A 15,854-nucleotide genomic window follows, 5' to 3' on the forward strand; every position below is an offset into this window, starting at 1 on the left:
AATCAATTTTTACACGATTGTGAAAAGACCTTTATCTGATTCCTGCCAAGTGTAGTGCATGTTAATTTCCTGTCAGAATATAAAACCAGGCTTATTTTTCCCACTTTCCAACCTTTATAAAAGACAGTTATGCCAGCCCTTTATTTTTAAAGAGCTAGTAATGATGAAAGTATTTTGTTTGGGCGTACCTAGTTCAAGTTTATTTGATTTCTTAGACGTCTACAAGTTCGACTGGGCAACCGAAAAAGTTCATGAACTGAATCTAGGCTAATTGGGGAGACGATCTTGTCCTTAAATATCATTAACCCAATTTAAAAAAAGGTTGCTATGCAAAGAGCTCAAAATTTGAAATGCCTGGCATCTGCTATCCAAAACTGGGAACGTATATAATTTTCAACCATAAAAATCGATATCCAAAGTCATCCAAAAATCTGTAGGGTCTTGAATAAAGACTTATACAGATAATGCTCTAGTAGAATATTCTTCAAAAAGTTTATTTTTTCAACGATGTAAACACTCAAGAACATTATCGAGGTTTGCGCAAGTCGGTTCATCACTACTTTTGCTACATTTCCGTGATTTCTTTGGTTTTGTGGGCACAAGTTCTTTTCTTGTAAATTTGGACTTTTTTTATGAATACATGGGGAAATGGAATTGTTGAAAAGTTTGGTTAATAGTTTCGTTTTTCGGAAGTTTTCTGATGGTCTGAGTGCGCTGCAGGTCGGTACAAATGGAAAAAGAATCAAACGAATTGGGTTAAATACAGATTTATTCGCGAAGGAAATATTGTATAAGCTAGACGAAGCAAAATGAGATATTTCGAGTTTAAAAAAAGAAGGTGAATGGCAAGGTATATTTTCAATTCGATGGCAAAACTCTGAAACTAGAGGGAACAACGACTTGTGTTTAAAATTTTGGAACCATCGTTTTCCGTTTTTTATATAAGGCGGGTGCAAATTAGAGAGGAAAAAAGTAATAATAAAACGCAACTAACATTTTTACACATTTTTGAATTTTGTTAATCTCACCCTCGGCCATTCGATAAGAGAGTGAACGCAATGGAATGAAGCTTGGGTAGGACGATAATTAAACTTTCAGGAAACTGATTTTAGGGGTGCGCCTGGTTAGAGGGAGTGTCGCTAAAAATCCAAATTTTTTGTAAGTGATCACTTTTCAGTGCTTGTTTTTTCAATAAATCAGGAGGAGATACATGGCTGACTCAGTCGTCTTTTCTTTCTTGAGATATTAAATTGTGATACTGAGTGATTTTGGTTTTGGACTTTTAGGACAAAATTACACGTACTCGGATGGCTCGGCAGCGGGATCAGCGACATCGTCGACGACCTCGTCATCAGATACTCCGTAATCTTCTTCATCTGACGCGAGCTCCTCGACTTCTTCGTCTTGCTGTTCCACCTAAACCCAAACAATCACGAATCAAAAATTTTCAAAATAAAACTCACGGGAACATAGACTGCGTCAGGATTGAGCCAAGGGTGCATTAAACATTCGGCGGCAGTTGCTCGTCTTGAGCAGTCTGCCTTCAGCATCGGCAGGAGAAAGCTAGCCAGCTCTTCGGCCTCAGTCTCGTCCCATTCATATTTTTCGACCAAGACATCCTTCAGTGGCCATGGCTTGAGTTTGCTGATTCGCCGTAAGGTTCCGTCTTTTTTGAAGAACTCTTGAAAATGCCAATTGAAAAAAGCGGGGAAGAAGATGAAAAGTGTTACCTCGACTGTACTTTCCGCTGAGAACGATTCTTTTGGGCAGGGTGCCGATGAGCTCGGTGATGAGTGCAATGTGATCCTCGTCTCTGCTCCAGTTGTCGCCACTGTGAGGGTCGAAGAGGTAGTCGCCAGTCAGCAATTCGAAGGCCATGCACGCCGTAGACCAAATATCTGCGGAGCAATCGTAGCCAGCCCCGATAAGCACTTCCAGCGAGCGATACTGAAACCAATCATCAAATAACTTTGAAAAACAAGAGACGAACCTGTCGCGTTTGAATATCATCTGTAAAGTGACGATTGGTCCAGCAAGCGTTTCCGAGATCAGCGATTTTAGCGACGAATTTGTCCGCGTTTGCCTTAAAAAATGCTTCATAAAAAGGTTGATGATAAATCTTACAGGATCAAGGAGATCGATGAGCAAATCGTTGGCGGTCTTGTTTCGCCACTCTTCGGAAGCGTTGCTAGTCGCGGTATCGTGTCTTTGGCGCATGAAATCGCCATTTTGATAGACAGGCGTTTCTGCGGGAGTCTTCTCGATACTGATAGGCGTAGTTTCTACCGTCTTATCATCTGGTGCTCCATCCTTTTTGTCGCCGTCTTCCCCGTTCTTGCAAAAAGTTACTCGATTTTCTATAAGAAGGAAAGCTTACCAGACGCTCCTCTCCGTTGGGCAGCTCGTTGTCCTTCTCAATCATCTGTTCCTCAACCTTTTTCAAAAGTGCCGCCTGCTTCTTCGCTTTCTGTTTCAGTTTTTTCTTCGCATTCTTTGACAGAGGCTTGGGCGGTGCAGTTGGAGCAGTTGAAACATGGCTGCCGGCCGGCGGAGCACTTCCATTTTGCTGCCAATCGTGAGCGTCTGCTGCGATTCTAAGGCGAAAATTAAAAATCAAATAGAGACCTATTTTATTACCTTCGGATATAATCGTCACTTACACAGAGGAGAATGTTCTCGGGCTTGATGTCTGTGTGGATGATCTTGCAAGTCTCGTGCATGTACTTGAGTCCTTCAAGAGTTTGTCGAATGATGGATTTCACGCAACCAACAGGGAGTCCTCGGTAATCAGACTAAAATAAGAACGTAAATAGCGTCACGAAAAGAGCTAAAACTAACCTTGATGATCCACTTGAGGAGATGATGACCTAGAACTTCGAAGACCATGACGACATGTGTTCCATTGACTCCATGAATTTTGAAATCATCGAGCAGTTGGACGCACTTCTCTCTGAAGGGATCTTCTGGGTCGCCCTCGCGCACGCATTTCAACAGCTTGATTTCGTCCACAGCCGTGTCTGTATAATGCTCTGCCGATTTGACGACTACGCAGGGGGTTATTTTTGATCATATAGAGTGTCTGTACCTTTGAGGGCGACAAACCTTCGTTCAGTTAGATCCCAGCAGAGCCAGACGGTGGAGAAGTGGCCCCAGCCAAGCTTTCGAATCACATGGTAGCGGTTGTTGTAAAGATCACCAACTTTGACGGGGTGATAACCGCCCTAAATTAACGTGTTGAAAATTCAATAAAATCTGCGCTCGAAAAATTACCTTCTTGTAGTCCTTTGGATTCTCTTGCTCGTCATCGTCCGAGCCGAGAATTTCCTCCCCGTCCAAATCTCCAGCCGAGTCCGTATCGTTGTATTCCTCCTCGGGCTCTTCCTCGTGGTACTCCTTCTTTTTCTCTTCGTCTTTTATCTTCTGTGGCTGTTGAGAGTTGCGAGAGAGAGCATTTTTAAAAAGAGAGCTAAAATATTCTTCCGTCATCATTCTTTTCTTATAAGACTGTAAAAGACTGTACCCTGCTGATCCAATAATGTTTTCAATCACTCTCGCAAAGTGTCTCTCATCCCTCATCGCTACAGAGAGCGTGGTAATAACACCAACGACTCTGTAGACAAGCTCAATAAACATAACTAGAAAAAATCGAAGAAAAAACAAGGAAAGTCAATTTTCAATCAGGTCAATTAACAAAGCTGGGCTGAAAAATACACCTAGCCCAATTTTCTAGCTGTTGGTGGCATCACGACCTGTCTATAAATGTCACAGAATACGTGATAAGCGCCCTGTATTGAGACTAGTGTGATAGATCTTAAGCTTGAGCCTTTTAGATCAATCTTTCAAAGTTGAAGCTCAATGTTGAATACAAAAAAGACAATAAAAATGGAGGATTGATTGATGACGTGAGAGAGCATGGGCCAGAGAGATGGGTTATTTGGACGCATCAAAAATTCATGAACGAAAAATATTGCGGGACTCTCACGTGAGGAACTTTAACTGTCTCCCTGTCTGTAACTCAATTTCCTTTTCCGTTCGTTTCTTAGTCGCGGGCTTCTTTGGCTTCGTTTTTCGCTTTTTACGCGCCTGGATGGCCATCACTTTCCGCGAACTCATTCTCTACGACGTCGAGAATCTAGAATTCTAGCAATAGTAATCTTATAATCTTTTCAATAAAACTTGGCACGGTGCAGTTTTACATAAGAATTTACACACGATAGAGAGTCACAAGGAAGTCACAAGATGCTGCTGATGTTAGTATGATCGGTCTGAAAACGAGCTGTTTTTAGGACTAGAGAAAGATCAGATAGGCTCATTTTATTACTGGCATTGAAAATCAAATCGCAAAAAAAGCCTTATCACCTTTTTATCTCTTTACGATAACTAAAATAGAATAGAGGGAAATTGAAGTTTTCGACCCGAAAAAGCTGTTTTCGCGCATCTGTATCAATTGAAGCTAATTTCTGGAAGCACGAAGTCAAGGATGAACAAGTAATCTCTGGGGATAAAAGTACTAATTCCGAAAAATCAATTGTCAAAGTGTTGAAAATCCTGGTTGAAGTGAAATGACTCATCTTGTCTCCAAGAATCGATTGGCCGGCGAGTGTCGCTTTGGGAAGATTTCTGATTTTCAGAATTCCTCTGAAAATTTTACTCTTCGCACTTTTTCTGAAGCATAAGCATATTTTCAGGGGCAGCGCGGCGGGGGATGAAAAATGATTAATTCGCTGCAGCTTATCTCATCCTTTTCGCAACAACTCATTTTCAAATTTGTAAGAATGATAATTGAAGAAGTGAAGAAATTCTCTCAGAAGCAACAACGACTAAAATTAGCGCTGGAGCTTCAAGGCTCAATTTTATTCTCTCTGGGCGACCATTTATAGCCATAAAGTTTCAAATCTTCTGCATAAAATTCGGCAATTTTCTCTCGCTGCGAGACGGGCACGTCTTCAAACGCCTTTTCCACAGTTTCCGCTGCCGAGTTTGAACCCTTTGAACATGTTTAAATTATTCCTATTAAACTAATAAAAACAGATACCTTCAGGGTTCCTCCAGGAGCCGCGCCAACACATGAGAAAGTCTCGTTTAGCCCAACTTTGCCAGGTTTTTTAAAATTCAATATTTGGTAACCAATCGAAGAAAATTAACCATTCTGGTTTCAAAACCTTCCTAAATCATTGAAAATCGCCTCCATCTCTTCATTTATATTTTCCACTTTCACAACGAACGCATCCTTCATCTGGCAAAACGGGCAAAGATCCAGTTGCCTTGCGAAATGAGGATCTGGCACCGAGTTCTTCATCGTTTTCCATCTTTCCCTTTCCTCAACAAATGCATCAGCCCACTCTTGAAACGAGCATAAGTGAGTGCCTTCCGATTCTTCCAGATTTCTCCGGCAAATTGGCTCAAGCAAACGGCTTTGTTTGCAAATTAGTCCACCGATTTGTTGGCCTTGAGTTGGTTAGGGCTTGGTTTGTTCAGTAACCCGTTAATTTTGGTTGTTTCCGTAACCATAGACCTTTGAGGAATTTTTGATTCCACGCGCTCCAGAATCGTATTATCGGGTGCCTAGCAACAACAATTCGAGTTGTTGATGGTGAGTTCAGCAGTCTCAACGCGGGCTTTCCACTGTTGAACCTAAAGGAATGTAGAAATATGCTTAAAATCTCCCCTTTACCGCTGAAGAAGAGCATTTCTCGTCTGTCCCCAATCATGATCCTCCGCTTTTGTCCAGAAGTCGTGTGGATTTTGATGCATATGATAGTGCCTCCACCACCAGAAACGAACAGCACTTGAGGCAGATTTGTACGGAGCGCAGATGAGAAGATCTAGTTGAAGATCTTGCACCCACATCGAGTGGACGGGTTTGGAAAGGGATAGTATGCTTTGTGGACAATTGTTGTAGACTTGGGTTTTCATTGATTTCAACTCTTCCAGCGCATTTCCGGATGAGTTCGAGTTGGAAACGTAAGCATTACAACCAAATTGCTTTGAAGTATCTATACTCTCTTGAGTTCCGATCGGTTGTTTTCCAAATTCTAGCTCAAGCGGCTTGATTAAAAATATAAAATAAACTATACATATTGAAAAAACAAATAAGACACAAACAAAAGTCAGAGTCCTAACTTCATTTCTCATGAGTTAAGGAAGAATCCCTATCTTTTTCGCATTTCCCTGCAAACCTTTTACATCGCCCCGAGGGATGAACCGCGCGGTGGACAACTAAAAGTCAACCAAAGACACAGTAGTAGTTTATGTTTTTCTTTATTATAAATATGTACAGGCAGTGGGTTTTCTGACACAATGTGAAAAAAAGCTTTTATTTCAATAAGAAGCCACGCTCAATAAAATTATTCATTTCAGAAAAATTTGGTCTTTTAGAAGTCATCTTCGTCACAAGAAACAATTTCATCGTCTTCGAGGTCCATCATATCTAAACATAAGAATTAGTCTTCAAGATTATAGATTTTTAGTCTTACCTAGATCAGCAACATCTCGACTCGTCTTCTGAATAAATTTTGGAAGAAACTTCTCTCCAGAAGGGACTGGAATTTTATTGGTAGTTTCGACGAGCTCCCGAAAATTCATCACAAAGTGCATTTGCGCTGCAGCATCGAATTCGGATTTGCTCAGGACCTGCGTAATTAGCTTCGATATATCAGCGGCTGATATTGTGAATTCATAGTCGAGTGGAATGTCAGGTTCTGGCTCAGGCTCTTTCTCGGGCAAAGGAGGGAATTCGACTTCCGCATCTTCAAACATTTGACGGAGGCGTTTTTCTTGGGGAATGGAAATCATGTCTGCTGTTTCGGGAATGAGAAGAGCGCGTTTGATTTCGTCTTTGATGATGATCATGCTTCTCAACGTAGCATTGTTTAGACCCAACATTTTCCCCGCCATTTGGTGGGTTAAATTCGGGTCTTTCGCCTTTTCTTCTTCCCAAAATTTTATCATTTCAGCTTTTTCAGCTAGCGTTATTCTCCTTCGACCGTCACGAACACATGTTCTTGGGCCTTTCTTTCTTTCGCGTTCTCTTCTTTTCGCTTGGAATTCTTCAACTTCTTGTTTTACATGATCAGCAACAGGCAAATTCGCTTTTATTCTCGCTTTTTTCATTTTGATGCTGGTTTCAGGAAGAAGTTTTTTGAGACTTCCGAATGTAGGATGTTTCATCGATTCCATAATTTTCGCTCTTTGTTTGAAAATGCAGTGTACAGTGGATGAAGGAATGTCAAATCTTCTTGCGATCATCGCTGCATTATCTTCTGGATGTTCGTCTTTCCAAAGGAGAATGTCCAGTTTCTGTTGTACGGTCAGACGATTCCGTTTTCCGCCGTGAGGTCTGGGTTCTTTATCCTTTGTTTCTTGGAGTACTTTGCCATCGGGACCAACAAAAATGGGATGACCTACAGAGGCTTTTTGCATAATTCCTTCAGCATCAAGATAATATTGGTGACTGACATTCGACTGTGTGGATTGTACCGAATAATTTCCATCATTCTGGATTTTCGGAGCAATTTTAGGCGCGATTGGTGCATAACAACTTGAGACATTCAATTTGATGACTTGACTTTTTGAGCTCAATTTGACATCAATGCTCGCTTTGGGTTTCTTTGTCTGTTTTCTCTCAGTTTTGTAAAATTCTCCATGCTTTATCGAAGCCATTAGTTCTTTTCTTTTGTAGTATATACTTTGAGCTTGATTTCGCGGAATACCGAATCTATTTGCGACATTTTCCCAAGATTCATTTTTGTGCGCTTCTTTCCAAAGAATAAGATCCACATGAAGTTGCTGTTGAAGAGTGAGTTGCTTCTTTCCTGGAATTGTTGCCTGCGGTTGTTTATCTACCTCATCTTGGGCTGTACCTTGGGTATCAAGGAGAATTGGAGCGACAATCGAGACTTTTTTAAAATCCTCTTGATGATTCAGATGCTGGGGATAGATATTCGTCTGCCCCAAATTAGCCAATTGTTTTTGTTCATCATCGACTTTTGGGGCAATTTTAGGCCGGATTCGCGCGTAATTATTCCCGATTCCGATGCCTTTTCTATCCATTCTATGATATTCTAGTTATAATCAACAACAAACAAGGTCTCGAATTTGGTGTGATCCGCTGTGCACGAAAATATGTCCCCTGAAAAGGCGCACAAAAAGATGTGCGCAGGTTTATTCGATCACAGAGGAACTGTGATCGAGGCTCGATCACAGAGTAGAAATTAAGGCTTATTTGGATCACAGATTTTCTGTGATCCAGAATTTCTTTCGCCTGCCACATGAATTTATCACTGAATTTCATTAGGAAAACTATTCATCCCAGGGCCGGATGATAGGAATTTTTGATAACGCGGCTGCGACCTCAGAGATGATTCATCAATCCCTCATAATGAAAGCCTGAATTCCCATCCCTAACATTTGGATCACACGAATTTTGTGATTGAGAGCTGTGATCGGCCACAGCAAATTTGGCGGTGTGCTCGACTGAATCACAGCCTTTTCTGTGATCCGCGAATCCTGCGCACAACATTTTGTGCGCCATTTCAGGGGACTCATTTTAGCGCACAGCGGGTCACACCAAATCCGAGACCTAGACAACAAAGATTGATTTTTATCCATTTATTCCGCTACAGGCAGTGCATCAATCATTTTTACAGTCAACATTCACAGCCGTCATCATCACTTGGGGACCCAAGTCGGGTCACGAGTTATATCTATATTGTCTTCTTCTTCAGTCTTTTCTTTTTGTTGAGAATCTGAAAAGATTTCAATAGGTTTTAACGCGATTGAAAATTTATATTTTACCAGAATCCTGCAAGAATGATGCTGTGATGAACTGAGGAAGTGCCTTGGTCGTTTCAACCAGCTCTCGAAAACTCGTTACGAAACGGAGTTGCTCAGAAGCATCGAATGCGCAGTGACTTAGAACGTTTGCAACGAGTTTTGAAACTTCTCCGATTGTCATACTCAGCTCCAAATCTGTCGCTTTTCCAGGCTCTGCTTTTGGATGTGGAGTCAAAAACGCGTTTGATCACGTCTGCTTGACTGATTATAGTATCTAAAGCAGCGTTGCTTACGCCTATTGCGTCTGAAACCTTCGCCCGGCTTATATTTTGATTTGTGGCAGTTAGTTTTTCCCAGAATTGGATGATTTCTAGTTTCTCCGGTAGAGTTACTCGCGCTTTTCCAAAACGAACACTTCTCATGATCGATTCCACTCTCGAGCCGGTAATTCCAAATCTGCGGCCGATTTCTTTATTCTTGCACTGAGGATTCGCTTCTCGGTAGAGAGTGATTTCTACTTTCTTCTCAAGAGAGATCTTCGTCCGAGGTGAAACTTTCTTGGCTTTCGTCTTGTTAGCTTTCTTGTATTTTCTTCTTCCCTGGAGAGTTGGAGGGATCGCTTTGATTGGTAAGAGGGCATCCGGAAGAATTGGAACACGAGGAGCAGTAGTAGCGGGACCGGTATTATCGAGAAAGACTTGTTTTACATTTCCTTGAGCATCGGTAATGAAGAAGTTTTGAGGTCCCTTGGTATCTACCGCCGGGTCTTCTACATATGAAGATTGCTGTCCATTGTTCTCGATTTTGGCAACAACCCCCGCGTCGTTATCTCCGAATCCGATACCGTTTCTATACATTCTGATGACAAATTGAATAGAGAAAGATTTAATGTATGAAAATATATTTGAAGTATAAAAATAGATCTATGGTAGATTTTGAAAAGGTTCTAAGAATTTTTCTTTTTGGAAGACTGATATTTCGCACCGCGCTCTTTTTCAAGAACAGTGTAGATTCCAGAGGCAGGGACGTTCGTTACAGTTCCAAACGCACAACTTTCCGACTCAGATTTGAACATTTGTCGCTCTGAATCTCTTGAAAAAGAATTAGGGATGAAGAGAGAGCCAAACTACCGGATATTGTCGAGATTCCACCGTTTTGATTTGCTGCTTTGCCAGGGAGATTGCTGTACTGAAATAGGAGAAATCACTCTTTTTCGGCTTATCTTCACTTTACCTTCTTCTGGTTCTTTCCAGACAGGGCCGATTGGTCCGACTTTAAAATTTCTTTCTACGCCAATAAATTCCATGTACTCTTGAATCTTCTCATCCTCAATTTTGTGCGCTCTGTGAGTACATCCATTATGAGCCATCAGCGACCGGAAGTGCTGTTTCTTCCGCTTGCAGCATAGATAAGTGCCTCCGATGTCTTCTTTTGGGTGGTACATACAGTTTTGTATGTCCGCTGCCTGAAGAGAAAACAATTACAATTATTCCCTTGCTTTATCACAGACGGCCCCTCTGATTTGACAATCTACAGGCCTGGACTAATTTTGAGTCGCGATAGGCAACGTCATAGCAGCGCCTCAGCCAGCTATCAAGAATTCCTATCGTCCGGCCCAAGGATGAAGTTTAAAACGCGCGCAAATGTGAGCCTTCTGATTTGTGGGCCAGATGATAGGAATTCTCGATAGCTGGCTGAGGCGCTGCTATGACGTCGCCTATCGCGACTCAAAATTAGTCCAGGCCTGTAAATAACCGATTACGCGTTGAGGCTCGCCTTATGATCAAATCAGAGGAGCGGATGGGCCATCCGGGATGGGGACTCAATAATCGAGGGCGTCTGTGGAATTATCGTAAAAACGAAAAAAAGAACGCTGCGAACAGGATTCGAACCTGCGCGGGGAGACCCCAAGAGATTTCTAATCTCTCGCCTTAACCACTCGGCCATCGCAGCACGTCTCGCCCACTTTTCAAGTGCTATCTGAAGTGTTACGTATGTTACGAAGTACAAATTTGATAACAAGCGCTTTTATAGAGCAGATGTCGTGCTGCGATGGCCGAGTGGTTAAGGCGAGAGATTAGAAATCTCTTGGGGTCTCCCCGCGCAGGTTCGAATCCTGTTCGCAGCGATCCTTTTTCGTTTTTTTTACAGTAATGCCTTGAAAACAGACGCATGATCAGCTCGTTAAAGTTTGGCGGACGAAATACAGAATTTTGAACTGACCTGAAACTGTATATTGCACACGCTACAGCAAAAGACATTCGCCAGTCCCCAAATTCCCCAGTAAAGACGCTGTTTCGTTTCAAACTTGCTCTGCAACGATGGAAGTTCGCTCTCGACAAAGTCCCATCCAAATTCGATCATGTGATTCCATCGCACATCTCCATTTCTATCAATTTGCGCCTTATTCGGAATACAGGGCAGTGCATATCGATGTTTCCAGGGGAGTATCTTCGCGCAAGACTTGCACTTGATGAATTTAGTTTCCGCAATGAGCTTTGCCACATGACGGCGGAAAACATCTTCTTTTGCTGAACCATCGGGGAGATTTTGCGCTTCGTGCGCAGAAACGTAGAGTTGAACTTTCTTCAGTAAGTCCTTGGATCCTTTTTCGCGGGATTTCGAAAGAGGGTTCAAGTTGATCGAGTTGTAGAATCCAGCAGCTTTTTGGGCAGCAATATCTGAAACAAAAGGATTAAAATGGCTTTTTAGAGGACTTTTACCGATGAGAGAGGTCATTCCAAGATAATTAGCGGAAATCAAGACGGAAACAATATTCGGCTTCGTGATATCAAAAGGCTTATCCAACTCCCTTCGCTTGACCCATTGCATCAGAATCGAGAAGATGTCCGTATCACATTGAACACTGATGTCCAGCTCGTTGAGTTCGTCTTCGTTTCTTGGTATCAATTCGTCAAAATACGGCATTTCTTGAACGAGCAAATCGACTCCGCAAGAGAAATCTGTCACTTTTTCCCGATTATCGTCGCTGACATGAATTGTTACAATCGGCTTGTCTGTTGATTTAGGCGAGTTTTCCGTAAAGCTCTTTCTCCGGGAAATGCTTTCTTCTTGAGAAAGAACTGTTTGAACTTCTTGAACTGTCGCTTTTTTCACTCTAGGTGGCTTGGAAAGAATTTCGTCCAACAGACCAGTTCGCGATTTTGCAACTTCATAGCGCTTCTGGATATAGCTTCGCTCAAGCATCGGAAAGAGCTTACAAAGCTTCTCAAAGTCAAAGATTTCGTCATTTTTTATAAGCGCGAAGAGCACATCTTCTAGGATTCGCTCCTGCAATGCGGTCTTGTCTGACATTCTAAAGAAAAGAAAAGTTGAATTTTGGACTGGTTCATTTGAATATTCTATGGGGTTTATACAGGCTCTTTCGCGGTTTCTAGCTGATCTGAAAATGCCAGAGATTTTTCAGAAAGAATAGACGCTGTTGAAAGAACTTCCTCTTTCTCAGAAAGTTGGATTTGTCCTTCGTTGAACATCCGCTCGAGCAGATCGTCAATACCAGTCATTCCTCGGACTAGCTTGAGCTGCACAGAGGAAGCGATCTCGTCTGTCTCGCGGTCGAAGATTGTCGTGCTGAATTTTTTTTATCAAATAAGCTGAAATAATTTGAATTAACCTGATTCCCTTCTTGCTTTCCAATCCATATTTCTTGATCATTCTTGCAGTTCGCGATTCCAAATTAGTCTTTTGCGATTCATATTCCAACAAGAACGCTTCCAGGGTAAATGCGACGACAATGTTCATCACGAGCAAAACTTGAAGCATGTGGAAGAGGATGAAGTAAATGAAAGCGCCGCCATTGCTCACTTTAACATATCCACGTGTGATAATATGCCACTGATTGACAACGGTCAGCTCGAAGAGGGTGACGAAAGCGGAGATGAAATCGTTGAAGTTGTTCTTGCAGTAGTTCGCTTTTACGAAGTCATCATCAGCGAGAGCAGGATTGCCGCATTTGTACTCGAGTCGACCATCTTCAGTGTTATGCTTTTGATCAGCTACGAGTTCAATTTTACGAAACAGAAAAGACGGAAGTTTTACCTCGAACAAGACCCTGGAAAGCTTCCATCCCGATAATAGCAAATACTGTGTATAGACAGACGATTATCACACAGTAAGTTCCAAGACTTGGAAGAATATTTCGAATTGTCAGAAGAATGATTCTGAAGGACGGAACGGAATTGAAGATCCTGATAAGTCGCAAACACCGAAGAATGAGCAAAATATCCAACGCTGCGTTTCTTGGCTCGTCCGCAACTGGCCCAATTCCTTTCAGAATCGTAAAAAATATGTTGCACTCTAAACTATACCTGTAAAAATAGTCGCAATAACAGTAGCCAAGATGATAAGAAAATCAAACCAATTCCACATGCGATGAATTGAAAAGTATTCGCCCGATCCATAAGCGTAAATTCTCCAGAAAATCTCAAAACAAAACAGGCTCAAGAAGAAATACTCGGCTTTATACTGATCAAGGCCGATGCAAATTGCATTCACAAGAATAGCCAGATCAAAGAAACGCTGGAACCATGTTTTGAACGGTTCATCTTTGCAGAGTCTGATGAACCAGAGAGAAATCGTACTATTGTAAACACGAGGGAAAAACTGCTCAACTAGGGAGAAAGAAGCATCGGGATTCTTTTCTAAGATAGTGATGCTTAATAACTCAGCGATTGATAGAAACTCTTCCTCTTCAATGATTTCGCTTCCATCTGATAGAATCAACCATCGAGCTGCAATGATGTTTTTGCTCCATAAGGTTTAGCAAAAGCTTAAATCAGAACGAATTCTAAAATAACGGAACCTTTCCTATCACTTGAAGTCTGTTCCATCAACCATTTGAACGTCGCGTAATCAACTTGGCCAAAAACTCGCTGAAAAATTCTAAAAGCTCTTCTCAACTTCTTCTCCTTCATTCCAAGAATATATTCAACATCAGTCTTTACGTTGTTCTTGTAATTGTTATAGATGACTGCAAGGAAAAGGTTCATGAAGATATAGGTATCAAGGATGATGAAAATCATGAAAAAGATCATCCATCCGTCATTGTCGTTGTACGCAGGCATGAAAACGTCTGGAGAGTTAGCTGTGGTCATCAGAACATAGAGATCGTAGAAACTGTTCCAGTAGTCTTTGAAATAGTAGCTTGGAGCTCCGTTCTCCGTCATATCTCGCTCGCCGAAAAGCTTCAAAGCCATGAGAGCGAAAAGAAGAATAGAACAAATCAAAAGCAGGAGAACAGAGAAAATATCGGGAATTGTCTTCCAAATATTCGTGATTGCACGTCGTATAGATTCTTTTTCTTCAGAACAAATGATAAAAAAAGGCCTTAGAGCTCGCATGAATCGAAAAATTTCCCGTCGTTCCAAGCCATCAGTGTCTGGTCGAACGGAGACTCCTTCAACTTCTCGGAGTATTATGTAAACAATGATGTCGATGAAAGTTAATGCAATCGCCAAAGAGAAGACTAAATTTTTCGGATTTTTCCATCTTTCATAACCTTGAGCTCTTCGCAATTGATCAAGACGAAAACAAAAGAAAAGCAAGATGATAACTTCGATCGACATTGGAATATAATAATACGGCTCGATGTCTAGTCTCTTCACCGCGGGATCCTCAACCAGAAGCAGCAAAAAAATAACTAACAAGCAAAGTTGATGAAGGAAGAGTAGACCAGGGTTGTTGTAATTCCTCCACGCGATAAATGAGTCTTTGTCTTCGTATATTTCAATACAACGCCGATTTACTGCATCTTGAACAAGAGTCGTTGCGACCATCAAGTCAGTCATATCTTGGTCAGTTAAATCACTGGCTTTCTTTTTCTGCGACTCCGCAACTTTAGAATTTATATGAGCGAAAAATTCGAGGAAGATATTTACCCGGCAGGATTGTGTCATTTCTCGTTTCATAAATGTACTCGTCTTCAATAAATCCATCATTCCCATCTTGATTAGAATTCTCTAGTGGCACGACAGAGGCCATCTCTACCAATTTATCTGCCCTGTGAAATCCTGCTCTGCATAAGACTCTTGTCAAATAAGTGCGAAAAAGATCCAACATGCAGATACAACGAAGTAATTTTATTTTCATTCATTTGCAAATTGATTTTTATGAAGAAGATGAAAATGACGAAGGGAGGAGGGAGTTTTCCATGAAGAAATATTCGAAAAAAGTACAATGAACATTAGATAAGAATAAGTATCAGAAACAGGTTAGAATGTTGAAAGAAAAGAGCAGAATAAGAAGAATAAACATTTACATAATCGAGCAGGCATTATCTTTTGTGACTTTTACATCGGGTTCTTTAATATCCGGGACTTTTTCTCGATTGTCGGAGCGTTTTTCTTTTCGTTCTTCGCGCTTTGAAATTTCCGATAGATCAAAAGCTCCCATGAGCTCGGGTCCCCATCTTGAGCTAAAAACGATTATTAGAAAACTGTATTTACACTTTCATACGGTACCTTTTCTCAGGCAGTGAGTATGCTTCGGGTTCAGCAAGGCCATGTGTAGCTTTTAGATTCAGTTCAGGAAGCTTGTCCGGAATTTTTTGATGGTAAATAAAGCCATTTTCCCGCTCAGCTTTTTCAAGTAGTCTTTTGAGCTCTTTGCCGTAGTTCAGGAAGAAGATCGCTTTATCTGGATGAACAGTATTTCCAGCGCCACTCTGAAGAATAATCAAATTTCAAAGTATCGACATATACTAAATACCTGTTTTTTGTACTGCTCACAGACTTTACCACAGTGGATAAACTGATCTCTGGCGTATTGGAGACATTTGACGGCAGTTCCGCACTCTTCCTTTTCCAATTCAGCAGCTCCCTGATAACACCAAGTGTAACTGTCGTAAAAGGCGATCTTAAGTTGCAGGTATTTCCGCCATTTGCCAACTATTTCGTCGTTTTTGATCGCGGCAAGTTGTTTATCCGCTTGCTCGAAGAAGTGTTTGGTATCATTCGCCAGCGCCGCGATCAGAGAGCTTTTGTGCTTTAGCTGGACAGCGCGGGCGATAGTGACTTCTTGAGCTTCTGCTTTCGACTGCAACATGTAACAGTCTAAAATGA

The 15,854-nt window shown here is 41.5% G+C and overlaps 6 protein-coding genes and 2 non-coding genes across 8 annotated transcripts in view; 2 read left to right on the forward strand and 6 right to left on the reverse strand.

Annotated features, from left to right (window-relative positions):
- LOC145705589 (uncharacterized) overlaps positions 1-15,854 on the forward strand; it is an 84,371-nt gene that overhangs the window by 63,760 nt on the left and 4,757 nt on the right. The window lies entirely within an intron of this gene.
- On the reverse strand, positions 479-3,648 carry LOC145705213 (SRSF protein kinase 3-like). Its single transcript, XM_081782666.1, has 12 exons — positions 3,521-3,648; positions 3,271-3,466; positions 3,086-3,221; positions 2,839-3,044; positions 2,638-2,792; positions 2,378-2,594; positions 2,125-2,334; positions 1,991-2,083; positions 1,731-1,947; positions 1,464-1,681; positions 1,304-1,416; positions 479-1,258 (listed from the first exon to the last, which is right to left on the reverse strand). Exons 1-12 carry the CDS (start codon positions 3,631-3,633, stop codon positions 1,246-1,248), a joined length of 1,887 nt encoding a protein of 628 aa, XP_081638792.1. The 5' UTR covers positions 3,634-3,648; the 3' UTR covers positions 479-1,245.
- Positions 5,173-8,577, reverse strand: LOC145705214 (uncharacterized). The gene is made up of 4 exons (XM_081782667.1): positions 6,477-8,577; positions 5,675-6,430; positions 5,516-5,634; positions 5,173-5,448 (listed from the first exon to the last, which is right to left on the reverse strand). Exons 1-2 carry the CDS (start codon positions 8,050-8,052, stop codon positions 6,375-6,377), a joined length of 1,632 nt encoding a protein of 543 aa, XP_081638793.1. The 5' UTR covers positions 8,053-8,577; the 3' UTR covers positions 5,173-5,448; positions 5,516-5,634; positions 5,675-6,374.
- On the reverse strand, positions 8,606-12,087 carry LOC145705215 (SANT and BTB domain regulator of class switch recombination-like). Its single transcript, XM_081782669.1, has 6 exons — positions 11,499-12,087; positions 10,999-11,456; positions 10,009-10,240; positions 9,906-9,963; positions 8,797-9,866; positions 8,606-8,747 (listed from the first exon to the last, which is right to left on the reverse strand). Exons 1-5 carry the CDS (start codon positions 11,980-11,982, stop codon positions 9,722-9,724), a joined length of 1,377 nt encoding a protein of 458 aa, XP_081638795.1. The 5' UTR covers positions 11,983-12,087; the 3' UTR covers positions 8,606-8,747; positions 8,797-9,721.
- TRNAS-AGA (transfer RNA serine (anticodon AGA)) lies at positions 10,647-10,728 on the reverse strand. Its single transcript has one exon. It is a non-coding gene; the product is annotated as a tRNA-Ser (tRNA).
- Positions 10,822-10,903, forward strand: TRNAS-AGA (transfer RNA serine (anticodon AGA)). Its single transcript has one exon. It is a non-coding gene; the product is annotated as a tRNA-Ser (tRNA).
- Positions 12,133-14,814, reverse strand: LOC145701730 (uncharacterized). The gene is made up of 6 exons (XM_081778946.1): positions 14,673-14,814; positions 13,598-14,629; positions 13,104-13,550; positions 12,835-13,062; positions 12,410-12,791; positions 12,133-12,366 (listed from the first exon to the last, which is right to left on the reverse strand). The coding sequence occupies exons 1-6, from the start codon at positions 14,773-14,775 to the stop codon at positions 12,147-12,149; spliced, it is 2,412 nt and encodes an 803-aa protein (XP_081635072.1). The 5' UTR covers positions 14,776-14,814; the 3' UTR covers positions 12,133-12,146.
- The window catches only part of LOC145705586 (BRO1 domain-containing protein BROX-like), a 44,397-nt gene continuing 43,401 nt past the window's right edge, over positions 14,859-15,854 (reverse strand). The window contains exons 4-6 of the mRNA XM_081783069.1: positions 15,502-15,845; positions 15,255-15,457; positions 14,859-15,208 (exon numbers count right to left, since the gene is read on the reverse strand). Coding sequence (XP_081639195.1) covers positions 15,049-15,208; positions 15,255-15,457; positions 15,502-15,845 — 707 coding nt within the window. The 3' untranslated portion in view covers positions 14,859-15,048. The remainder of the gene's footprint in view (positions 15,209-15,254; positions 15,458-15,501; positions 15,846-15,854) is intronic.

Source organism: Oikopleura dioica, chromosome PAR (assembly GCF_907165135.1).
Source record: "Oikopleura dioica chromosome PAR, OKI2018_I68_1.0, whole genome shotgun sequence".
Classification (NCBI taxonomy): Eukaryota; Metazoa; Chordata; class Appendicularia; order Copelata; family Oikopleuridae; genus Oikopleura; species Oikopleura dioica.